The sequence below is a fragment of the Rana temporaria genome, chromosome 5, assembly GCF_905171775.1.
Source record: "Rana temporaria chromosome 5, aRanTem1.1, whole genome shotgun sequence".
Lineage (NCBI taxonomy): Eukaryota > Metazoa > Chordata > Amphibia > Anura > Ranidae > Rana > Rana temporaria.
Genome location: NC_053493.1, coordinates 40,203,286 through 40,216,111, shown reverse-complemented (window position 1 = coordinate 40,216,111; position 12,826 = coordinate 40,203,286). Strand labels below are relative to the sequence as shown.

Genomic DNA, 12,826 nt, shown 5'->3' with positions numbered 1-12,826 from the left:
TCGGATATCCGACGAAAAATTCCATTCCAAAATTTCCATCCGATCGTGTGTACGCGGCATTATTCTTTCGAGAAACGTTTTCCATCCTGCTCCTTTGAATTTTCTTGTCACTGTGGTCTAAAATAAATGTTGATTTCACCACATTAACAATAAGAAAATTGAATGAACATTCCTAAAACGAAAATTTGTAACAAAATTCTACTAGTGTAGAACAAGTTTGAAATGAATTTTGTTTCGATTTCTCTGATGCAAAGTGATGTCTCTCTGTTGTGACTGTTGTTTTCTCTCCCCTGTTAAATAAGTCGCCATGTCTGTCGTATTTCTCAGTTCCGGTACTCTGGGCCCCTGGATTGGCTGTTGATGCTAGTTGGGACGATCGCAGCAGTTGCCCATGGAGCTGCCCTCCCTCTCATGACAATCATATTTGGCGATATGACAAACAGTTTTGTTTCTGAGGGCAAAGATACAAGTAAGTGCCTTTGTCAGTCGAGATATGAAAAACATGCATTTAACCACTTCCCGCCCGGCCCATTGTAAAATGACGTCCACAACGGACCTCTAACGATCCGGGTGGATGTCATATGACGTCCTGGGCTTTGCGGGTGGATATCTGAATGATGCCTGCAGCTAGAGGCATCATTCAGATATCCTTCTCTTCTGCCGGCGATTCTGCACAACGTAAGAATGATCATAGCGGCGGTTCCGCCGCTAGATCGTTCTTACAGGCGGCGGGAGGGGACATCCCCCCCCTCCCGCCGCCATCCGGTGCTTCTCCGGGCTCTCCTGTGCCATCGGGGGCCCGGAGAACGAATCGTCCGGCGCTGGCAGGAAGCATAGAGATGACTGGTGACCAGATGGTCACCAGTCATCTCTATGACCGTCGGAGGACCCGGGCGCGATGTGATGACGTCACGCCCGGGTCCCCGTAAGTAAACAAAGCCGCAATTGCAGTAAGCATGAGATCGGTGATTTTTTTTTCACCGATTTCATGCTTTCCAGCTAGAGTGCCAGCAACAATTCTAGCACTAGATCTCCTCTGTAAATCTAAACTGGTAACCTGTAAAAAAGCGTTGCCTATGGAGATTTTTAAGTACCGAAGTTTGGCGCCATTCCATGAGTGTGCGCAATTTTAAAGCGTGACATGTTAGGTATCTATTTACTCGGTGTAACATCATCTTTCATATTTTACAAAAAAATTGGGCTAACTTTACTATTTTGTTATTTTTTTAATTCTTGAAAAAATTTTTTTAAAAAAAAAGGCGCTTGAAAAATTATTGCGTAAATACCGTGCAAAATAAAACGTTTCAATGACCGTCGTTTTATTCCCTAGGGTGTCTGCTAAAAAAGCATATATAATGTTTGGGGGTTCTGCGTAATTTTCTAGCAAAAAAATTATGATTTGTACATGTAGGAGAGAAGTGCCAGAATAGGCCCGGTATGGAGGTGTGTATAAAAGCCCTGTATGGAAGTGGTTAAAGATGCACTCCAAGCTGATATCAAAGACAAATAATGTAGCTCTGCATTCATGAATACAATTTTGTTATTGTTTTAAGTGCAGGCAGTGTAAATTCACTTTTACCAAAAGTATTGGGACCATAGATGTGCGCACAGGGTGTGCCAGGTGTGCCCAGGAACACCCTAATCACCCTGTGCAGAACAGCTTTCCCCTACTGATCTGGCTCCCCATCTTTCCCCCCACAGCACTGCTGCCTTCCCTCCTCTCCCACTGGTTGTTGCTGTGGATGTTATAGGATGAGGGGGGGGGAAGGGGCCAGTAAATATGCCATTTACCGGACCCTTCCCTCTCTGAATGAAGATCGCGAGTGATCGGTAGAGTGTGTTTGAACTTTGGGGTGCACACCCTAATGCCAAAGGCTGCGCACACCTATGGGCGTTGTATTAAACATTTATTAGGTTACTTGCACACAGTACTGATGTGTGAACTGGCAGAAGAAAACGTGATGATGGGCTCTATAACACATGTGCATATTTGCCATATTTAATCCTTTATTTGATTTTAAAACAAACAAATGACAGCAGAGGAAACAAACATTTCATTACAGGTATATACCAGTATTCATTCTATACAATTCCTACATCATGTAACCTCCTCTACCTTTATATGTAATATACCTTTTCCTGACAACACAATCGACCTATTAATAATCGTCATTAGCCCCCTCCTACTCATACTATTATACTTCATAGTCCTTCACATACCCCATTATACACGTTGGGGCCTCTAGTCCCCCCCCTGTGAGGGCATCCCCTTGAACATGTGCATATTTGAGCGTATGCTTACACACACATAAAAATTCTTTTAGCTTTTATTTAATCAAAGGAGTTTGGCGCAAGCACCTATTTGCATTTTTATATGCGTATTTACGCTTATATGCACGTAAAAATACTGACCGGCAACACAGATTTTTTTTTTTTTACTGACCTATAGGCAGCACAAATTTACATGTGTACAAACCTATTAAAAACAATGGGCCAGATTCACAGAAAAAGTACGCTGGAGTATCTGCTGATACTCCGGCGTACTTTCAAATTTGCCGCGTCGTATCTTTATTTTGAATTCACAAACAAAGCTACGATGGCATTTGGCTAAGATCCGACAGGCGTACGGCTTCGTACGCCTTCGGATCTTAGGATGCAATACTTTGGCGCCCGCTGGGTGGAGTTTGCGTCATTTTCCGTGTCGGGTATGCTAATTAGCTGTTTACGGCGATCAACGAAGGTACGCGCGTTCGTCGCATTCTCTTACGTAGTCGCTAGTCGGCTTTTCCCGTTGTAAAGTTGCGATTGCTATTTTGGTGGTGTAAAATTAGACAGCCCATGTTAAAGTATGGCCGTCGTTCCCGCGTCGAATTTCAATTTTTTTTTTTTTGCGTAAGTTGTCCGGGAATACGAAAGTACGTAACGCACGTCACCATTCAAAACATTACGTCGGGGCGACGTCATTTCGCGCAAAGCACAGCGGGAAATTTCAAAACGGAGCATGCGCAGTACGTTCGGCGCGGGAACGCGCCTAATTTAAATGATACATGCCCCATTTGAATTAGGCGGGCTTGCGCCGGACGGCTTTACGCTACGCCGCCGCAAGTTTACAGGCAAGTGCTTTGTGAATCAAGCACTTACGCTGAAAACTTGCGGCGGTGTAACGTAAATGGAATACGTTACGCCGCCAGATTTCTACATGAATCTGGCCCAATGGGCTGCATTTAGATCAGTAAAAAAAAGTGCCTGGATTCGTAAAAAAACACGGTGCTTTTAGGAGTCTGTGTGCAAGAGGCCTAAGGCCTAGTACACACCAGAGGATCGATCCGCGGAAACGGTCCGGAGGTCCGTTTCCGCGGATAAATCCTCTGGCGGATTTTGATCTCATGGTTGTACTAACCATGAGATCAAAATCCCAGCGGAATTCCCTCCGCGGTGACGTGTCACGCCGTCGCCGCGATGATGACGCGGCGACGTGCGCGACGCTGTAATATAAGGACTTCCACGCATGCGTCGAATCATTACGACGCATGCGAGGGATGGATTCGGACGGATTGATCCGGTGAGTCTGTACAGACCATCGGATCAATCCGCTGGACTGGATTCCAGCGGATCGATTTCTTAGCATGTTAAGAAATTTTGATCCGCTGGAAATCCATCGCCGGGAAAAATATCCGCGGAAACAGATCCGCTGGATCGTACAAACCAGGGGATCTATCCGATGAAACCGGTCCGCGGATAAATTCCAGCGGATAGATCCTCTCGTGTGTACGGGGCCTTACAGGCCGAAATAACCTCTTTGTAACTACAAGGTTTAGTCATTACTGAAATTTAACAATTATTTCATTGATCTTTAGAAAATATGTCAACAGCAGCTGAAGGGAATATAACAGAATCCTTGCAAGAACAAATGACCACGTAAGTAATATTTGCGGATTGCATTATACGTGAGTTTCAATCAGTGGGGGCTCATCATTTTTGGGGGAGCGCAAACAAACTGAAAAATTCTGGAAAAACAAACATCAATTGCAGCCACTGTGCCATCAAATGTAGCCACTGTGACCATCAAATGCAGCCACTGTGCCATCAAATGTAGCCACTGTGCCCATCAATTGCAGCCACTGTGCCATCAAATGTAGCCACTGTGACCATCAAATGCAGCCACTGTGCCCATCAAATGTAGCCAATGTGCCCATCAAATGCAGCCACTGTGCCCATCAAACGCAGCCACTGTGCCCAACAATTGCAACCACTGTGCCCATCAATTGCAGCCTCTTAGCTGCTTCTCTGTTTAATGCTCTCCATGCTCGGCCTGTCAATTGAGGTGGACGGCCATGTCTTGGTAGGTTTGCAGTTATGCCATACTAAACAAGTGCTCTGTGAGATGTTCAAAGTTTGGGATATTTTTTTCTATAACCTAACCCTGCATTAAACTTCTCCACAACTTTATCCGTGACCTGGCTGGTGTGTTCCTTGGCCCTCATGATGCTGTTTGTTTACTAAGGTGGTCTCTGTTTTCTAAATAGGTGATTTCTGAAGGCATCTGGGTTCAATCGATTTTAGTTAAAGCGGGGGTTCACCCTAAAACTACTTTCTAGTATTACAATGTCCCGACACATTACAATACAATTATGCCTATTTTTTTTTTATGCTGTACATACCTCGGTACAGCTAGTTCACCCGCGGCTTCCGGGTTGCGAATCCCACAGGAGTGGGCGTTCCTAACTTGCTGGTGATTGACGTGATGACCAAAAACGAGCTCCCCCCGTCGCGTAAGCTGCGTCACGATTGCCGAAAGGAGCCGAACGGCGGTGTGCAGGCGCAGTATAGCGCCGACTTGCCGTTCGGCTTCTTTCGGCAATCGTGACGCAGCTTATGCGACGGGGGGAGCTCGTTTTTGGTCATCATGTCAATCACCAGCAAGTTAGGAACGCCCACTCCCGCGGGATTCGCAACCCGGGTGAACTAGCCGTACCGAGGTATGTACAGCATAAAAAAAAAAAAAATAGGCCTAATTGTATTGTAATGTGTTGGGACATTGTAATTAGTGTTGCTCACGAATATTCGCATTGCGAATATTCGACTCGAATATAGCATATTCGAGAAATCGCGCTATATTTCGAATTTCACGGTGAATATTCGCAATTCCGAATATTCGCATTTTTTCAATTTGATTTTTAATACAGATCACATCCTATCGACGTCTAAAAGCATTGCTGGTATGATTAGAGACCCTGGGCCGAGTAGCTAAGCTGAGGCGATCCTTTTATGTTGCCAAATTGAAAAAAAAAAATTGCGATTTTTCGCTATTGCGAATGCGAAAATTATTGCGAATTTTCGATAACTGTGGTAGGAGAACTCTGATTGTCTCTGATGCAAAAGGGGGGGGCTTTGTGTATGTTTCTGTTATGAATATTTGTATGTTTGATATTATTTTTTTTTGTAAGAAGGAAAAAATTGCGCATACCTTAAAAAAAGGGGAGAATACAGCAGCAACTCAAAAATGTTATACAACATAATTTAATACAAGACAGAAAATGGAGTCGCTCTACAAGAATAAAAAATATGTCTAGTGACAAGACATGTGGGCAAATTATAAAATAAGCAAGCGCAAATAACTTGTGAAATACACAGTAAAACAAATATATAAGGAAATATAGTCCCAATAATAGAAAAATAATCTTTCATAAAAATGTCTTTGATATGTGAAGTGAAAAAAAGTCCAAAGCATGCAGCATGAACGTGTTCAATCTTCAAGGTGTTTGATTGACAAACGGCTGTGACAGATGGATAGAGTAAAGAATCACCACCAATGCAAAACACTTTTTATTTTCTATTGTAAAATATCACGAATATTCTGAGCCAATCAGAGTGCTCCTTCTGCATTTGCCGAATATTCGCAATTATTTTGTATTGTAAAATATCAAGAATATTCTGAGCCAATCAGAGTGCTCCTTCCGCATTTGCCGAATATTCGCAATTATTTTGTATTGTAAAATATCAAGAATATTCTGAGCCAATCAGAGTGCTCCTTCCGCATTTGCCGAATATTCGCAATTATTTTGTATTGTAAAATATCACGAATATTCTGAGCCAATCAGAGTGCTCCTACAGCATTTGTCGAAATTGCGCAGTAAATATCGCATTCGCATGTTGCGATATTTCGATAAAATATCACGAATATTCTGAGCCAATCAGAGTGCTCCTACCGCAGTTATCAAAAAATCGCAATTATTTTCGCATTCGCAATAGCGAAAAATCGCAATCATTTAATTTCGATAAAATATCACGAATATTCGAATTTAGCGAATATATCTCGAATATTCGAATATATATTCGAGATATATCGCGAAATCGAATATGGCATATTCTGCTCAACACTAATTGTAATACTAGAAAGTAGTTTTAGGGTGAACCCCCGCTTTAAGGATATCAGAGTAAAGGAGGCCGAATACAAATGCACGCCACACTTTTCACATATTTATTTGTAAATTGGTCTATCACATAAAATCCCAATAGAATACATTTACGTTTTTGGTTGTAACATGACAAAATGTGGAAAATGTTAAGGGTGTTTTGTGGGGAAAATGCTTGTATGCTCCTCGAGGGTGGGACCTGGTGCGATTGGTTTGAATGCTGCAGAAATGTCGTCTCTATATAAAGTCATAAATTAATGTTTATGTCCCATTGTCAGGTTTTCCTATTACTACACCGGTCTGGGAGGAGGGGCTCTAATTGCTGCCTACTTTCAGATCTCATGCTGGACTCTGGCTGCTGGACGGCAGAGTAAGAAGATCAGACAGAACTTTTTCCACGCTGTGCTGCGGCAGGATATCAGCTGGTTCGATGTCAGCGACGCAGGACAACTAAACACCAGACTAAGCGAGTGAGAACACAGCTTATTTCACTGAGAGTGTATCTTGTAAAGTCTGATTCCAGAAATACTATCACTTTAAAGCGGGGGTTCACCCTATTAAAAAAAAAAAAATTTTTTTTTTTTATTCTAGCATAAAATTCGGCATCGTAGCGCGAGCTACAGTATGCCGGTCTTACATTTTTTATCCCCGTACTCACTGTTTAATCCTACCTAGACGATTCCGACTGCCCACGGGGAATGGGCGTTCCAATCCAGACGGAAAGTGATTGACGGCCGGCTCTGGCGCGCCACGCTTCTCCGGAAATAGCCGAAATAGGCTTGGCTCTTCACGGCGCCTGCGCATAGCCTGTGCGCAGGCGCCGTGAAGAGCCGAGACCTACTCCGGCTGTCTTCGGGGAGCGTGACGTGCCAGAGTCGGCCGTCAATCACCCTCCCTCTTGCTAGGAACGCCCATTCCCCGCGGCAGACGGAATTGTCTAGGTACGATTAAACAGTGAGTACGGGGATAAAAAATGTAAGACCGGCATACTGTAGCTCGCGCTACGATGCCGAATTGTATGCTGAAATGTTGTTCAGCAGGGTGAACCACCGCTCTAAATAGTTTCTTTGGTCCAAACTTGCCAAAACATTTTTTTTAAAGTGATAGTATTCCCTTGTTTAAAGCAAAAGCATTTTTTTTTCAATCAGCTATCTGACTTATAGATTTGCATTGTAAGAAGGAGCAGTAAAGCACAGACATCATGTACAGTAAGTGTGCAAATCAAGCATGTGTATGCAAATGTGACTGCCCCTATGTACAGTACGTATATACTGTGGTGCAGATTCACGTACAGCCGCGTAAAATTGTGCGGGCGTAACGTATCTGATTTACGTTACGCCTCCGCAACTTACACGGGCAAGTGCTGTATTCTCAAAGCACTTGGTCCGTAAGTTGCGGCGGTGTAGCGTAAATCGGCCGGCGTAAGCCCACCTAATTCAAATTTGGATCAGGGGGGCGTGTTTTATGTAAAACAACTGTGACCCGACGTGATTGACGTTTTTGCGGAACGGCGCATGCGCCGTCCGTGGAATTTTCCAGTGTGCATTGCTCCGAAGTACGCCGCAAGGACGTCATTGGTTTCGACGTGAACGTAAATGACGTCCAGCCCCATTCACGGACGACTTACGCAAACGACGTAAAAATTTCAAATTTCGTCGCGGGAACGACGGCCATACTTAACATTGGCTACGCCTCATATAGCAGGGGCAACTTTACGCGGGGAAAAGCCTAACGTAAACGTCGTATCTGTACTGCGTCGGCCGCGCGTACAATCGGGAATTCGCGTATCTAGCTAATTTGCATACTCGACGCGGAATTCGACGGAAGCGCCACCTAGCGGTTTAAAAAAAAATGCAGTTAAGATCCGACGGCGTAAGAGACTTACGCCTGTCGGATCTAATGGATATCTATGCGTAACTGATTCTAAGAATCAGGCGCATAGATACGACGGCTCGGATTAGGACTTACGACGGCGTACATGGCGCTGCGCCGTCGTAAGTCCTTTCTGAATCTGGGCCTGTATTTATTGGCGTATAACACTCACTTTTTTACCCTGTAAATAGAGGATAAACTGTATCTGCGTGTTATACGCAGGGGGCTGTGGAAAGTTTTTTTCCTGAAACTTCCCGCTGAGGCTGGGTTCACACCGCTGCCGCCGCAAGCTGCGCACAGCAGGGGTGCTGGTTCAGGTCCGATTTCAGCCCGAATTTTGGGCTGAAATCGAACCTAAAACGCACTAAAAAAGGCACGCGTTTTTCCGACACACCGCACCGGACCCGCTGTGGAGATATGTGAACTGGCTCCATAGGGAGCCAGTCATATTCTCCTGCTATGCAAATTGAATGTGGGGAAATGCGCATTCAATTTGCATAGGTGTGAAGCCAGCCTTAAAGTTAGGGTGCGTGTTATACGCCGATAAATACGGTAATTACAAACTATATGTAGAAATAGGGTTTATAAAACACGGAGCTGAACTTTTTAGGACACGTTCACACCAGCCCCATTGGGGTGTGTTGGGCAGCATTTCCCCACCCACTAGATCCCCTTACTGTGCTGTCTTGAAAGGCTATGTTCCCTCATTTCCCTCATCACAGACTGTGGAACATTTTGCATTTCATTTGGAAATCCAGGTCCCAGAATCTGAAAGAAGAGTGGAGAGGCACAGAAGTTGCATGAGGTCCAGTGTGAAGTTTCCACAGTCAGTGATAATTTGGGGGGCCAAGTCATCTGCTGGTGTTGGTCCACTCTACCAGGAGATTCTAGAGCACTTCATGTTTCCCTCTGCTGACCAGCTTTATGGAGATGCTGATTTAATTTTCCATCAGGACTTGGCACCTGCCTACACTGCCAAAAGTACCAATACCTGGTTTAATGATCCTGGTATCACTGTGCTTGAATGATTAGCCAACAAACTCACCTAACCTAAACCCCATAGAGAATCTGTGGGGTATTGTCAAGAGAAAGATGAGAGATACCAGACCCAACAATGCAGATGAGCTAAAAGCCACTATCAAAGAAGCCATGGCTTCCATAACACCTCAGCAGTCGCACAGTCTGATCGCCTCCATGCCACGCTGCATTGATGCGGTAATTCATGCAAAAGGAGCCCTGACCAAGTATTGAGTGCATACTATACTGTACATGGACATATTTTTCAGTAAGTCAATATTTCTGTATTCAAAATTCTTTTTTTTTATTGGTCTTATTTAATATTCAAATTTTCTGGGATACTGAATTTGGGGTTTTTAATAGTTGTAAGTGCCATAATCATCAAAATGAAAAAAAAAAAATGCTTAAAATATATCACTCTGTGTGTATCGCATCTATATAAAATATATGAGTTTCACTTTTTGAATTGAACTACTGAAATAAATGAACTTTTTGATGATATTCAAATTTTATGAGATGCACCTGTATATAAAAACTTAAATAAGTGCACATTGTTTGTCTACAATGTTTAATTGTATGAAATCGTTGTGCTTTCTTTACAGCGATGTCTCCAAAATAAATGATGGTATTGGTGAGCAGCTTGCCATGCTGTTTCAGTACGCCGCTACCTTCCTGACAGGTTTTGTTATCGGATTTGTGAAGGGGTGGAAGCTAACTCTGGTGGTTTTGGCAATCAGTCCACTTATGGGACTGTCAGCAGCTCTGTGGTCAAAGGTAAGACATATCTTATGGCTAATACAGATATCAAAATGCCAAAAGAGAGCATTTTCTGCATCTGCTAAGTCCTCCTTCCCAACCACTAGGTCTTAAAAAGTGCACTGAGCCAGATGGTTCCTTGTGGGCCCCCAGGCAATCCAATCATCACAGGACAGGTGGAGTGGAGCATGTACAACATAATGCCGAATGACCATTTCCATCCTTCATCTGTATGAACTAGCCCTTACAGTTGCAGTGATGTGAGATTTTCAAGCAATGTCATTTATAGTGTAAGTTCACATTTTACACTGTCAAAAGTTTTCTAAAAAAATGAAAGGAGCGTCCTATTTCAAATGTATATTATGCATTAATATTTGAGATTCAAAAGATTGCAAGGTTCTGCTTAATCCTGTAGGATTCAGCTAATGAATTCTGCATTCAATGGTGAATTTAGCTGAGCAGAGCATATGCCACCATTGAAGATCCCACTTGCAGTCCACATGATAGTCTCTATGAGATATGCACTCCAGTACACACAGCTCACTGTCTAGAAGGGCAGCCATCATAAATGTTGGGGCCCCTTACACAGCTTTAGGCCTGGGCCCCCCTCCCCCCCAGCCTGACCACCAACATTACCCAGAGTCCAAGACCCCTTTCACACTGGGGCGGTGCACTTGCAGGACATTAGAAAAAGCGCCCCCTAGCAGCCAAAAAGTGCCACTATAACAGTGGTAAAGCACCACTAAAATTAGCAGCGCTTTACTGCTAACGACCCCTCGCCCTAGCAGCAGGTGATAGATTCATTTCTTGTGCTACTGGTCTGCTGCCAAAAAAAAATAAAAAAAAGTTGCTGTAGGTGGAGCGGGCTCTTGGGATGCTCAGGCCCCTTACTTGAGTACTGCCTGTACCCCCCTGATGGCGGTCGTTCTGTCTAGCATCTGCATCACCACTGATATCCGAAATAAATGCAGCCATAGAAGAACAAGTACATGTCTGAAAAGGGGCTGTAAAAAGTTGTTGGATCGTGAATTAAAGTGCAGGCTTTTCAGCATATTGATCCACTCATCCAAACCAATTTAAGAGAGTCAGGGTAAAGTGACAGGTTACCTCACCCATACCTTCACTATACTCGGAACCCTCCATTAAAGCCCTGGTTCCAAACCATGTGTAAGCTTCGTAATGTCCACTGTCAAAACTGATCTCATCCCCCACATGAAAGTGTTCAGGCCTAACAATTGGGCAAGGGCCAACGGCCAGGCGATTGGTTAGCTAAGAAATGCAGCAAAGAGGAAGTAGAATGAAAGTATAGGTGGAAGGGAAGTGGACTACTAATAGACTATATCACATTGCCCTGAACGGACAAGGTGACAAATTCTGTAGCAACACAGACACATCTCATTTCCTACACTTATTTAAATACTACTACCTTTTGTAGAAGAAATAGTGATCACATGTTATTCTTTATGTGAAAATGTATATATTCAGATCATGGCAGCATTTACCAATCAAGAGCTAGAAGCCTATGCCAAAGCCGGAGCGGTGGCAGAAGAAGTCTTGGCAGCAATCCGGACAGTCATAGCCTTTGGTGGACAAAATAAGGAAATTGAAAGGTGAAGAAAAATCTTCTTGTTTTCTATTTTACTGTATATAACTTTATACCCAGAACACTTTCAAAAAAGGCTCAATACAAATCTTTTTTTCTAATACATTTTATTGGGGGTGACTTGTCCCAAATTTGATTGTCAGTTCTGAAAATACGTTGAGGGGTTGAATCAGCAAACTGCATATTTCTGTTGCTGACTCTGATGGTAAAATGCCCTCTTGTCTGTGGGATTACTCTCTCTATTGGATTTCTCATAAGGGATATTAAAGGAAAATCTACTACCATGGGGCAATCGTTTTGGACTGTCTGATTAAATAATTTTCCATCTTTGCAGGTATGAAAAGAATTTGGAAGATGCCAAGAACATTGGAATCAAAAAGGCAATCACCAGTAATGTGTCAATTGGATTTGCATTCCTAACCATATACTCAGCATATGGGCTGGCATTTTGGTATGGGACCACCCTGGTTATCCATGAAGCTTTCAGCACTGGGGATATATTGACGGTATGACAAAGGTTTTATCACACATCTTTGGTTAATGTTAAAGCTAATACCTCAATATGCATGCTCCTACCAGAAAAGTCCTCTCTGTCTCTTGACAGTCTCTTGATTTCACTTTTTTTTTTTTAATCCAATTTATTTTTATTTTTATTTTTTTTCCAGTTTAATACATACATCTGCCTATTTGGCATCCATTACACATCTATTAAAGTACATTATACAACATTGTTTCCTTAACATGATATCCCTATGTACTTCTCCCTTTTTTTGGGCATCTCCAGATTAAATGTATGAAGTCCCCTTGCTGGACTTTGCACTTTGGGCACATAGGGGTATCCCTTCTTCCCCATTTATGTAATTGTGGCGCTGTTCTGTAGGCCCTGTGAAGAATAAAAAGTTGTGATAATTTGTGAGACGCTGATACGGACACCACCGGAACAGATTCAAGTGCCCTTTCCCACTGTTCCTCGTTTATCTCCCCGATGTCTTCTACCCATTTCTGACGACTTCTGAAGGCAGCATGGTTCTGTATTTTTATAAGAAGTCCCTCATATATTTTTGTTATCAGTCTTCTCCGAGCTTCTGCTTGCAAGACCGCCATCATCAAAGGTGACGGTGGTATTACCGCCAGCGATCGTGTTTGTTGTTGTTTCTGTAGA

The 12,826-nt window shown here is 43.2% G+C and overlaps 1 protein-coding gene across 2 annotated transcripts in view; it reads left to right on the top strand.

Moving 5' to 3' along the window:
- Window positions 1–332: 332 nt before the first annotated feature.
- LOC120939953 (ATP-dependent translocase ABCB1-like) overlaps window positions 333–12,826 on the top strand; it is a 65,706-nt gene continuing 53,212 nt past the window's right edge. For both annotated transcript variants that reach the window (XM_040352421.1, XM_040352422.1), the window contains exons 1-6: window positions 333–469; window positions 3,858–3,918; window positions 6,695–6,886; window positions 9,908–10,079; window positions 11,547–11,671; window positions 11,999–12,170. In XM_040352421.1, the coding sequence (XP_040208355.1) occupies window positions 361–469; window positions 3,858–3,918; window positions 6,695–6,886; window positions 9,908–10,079; window positions 11,547–11,671; window positions 11,999–12,170 (831 nt within the window). In that variant the 5' untranslated portion in view covers window positions 333–360. The remainder of the gene's footprint in view (window positions 470–3,857; window positions 3,919–6,694; window positions 6,887–9,907; window positions 10,080–11,546; window positions 11,672–11,998; window positions 12,171–12,826) is intronic.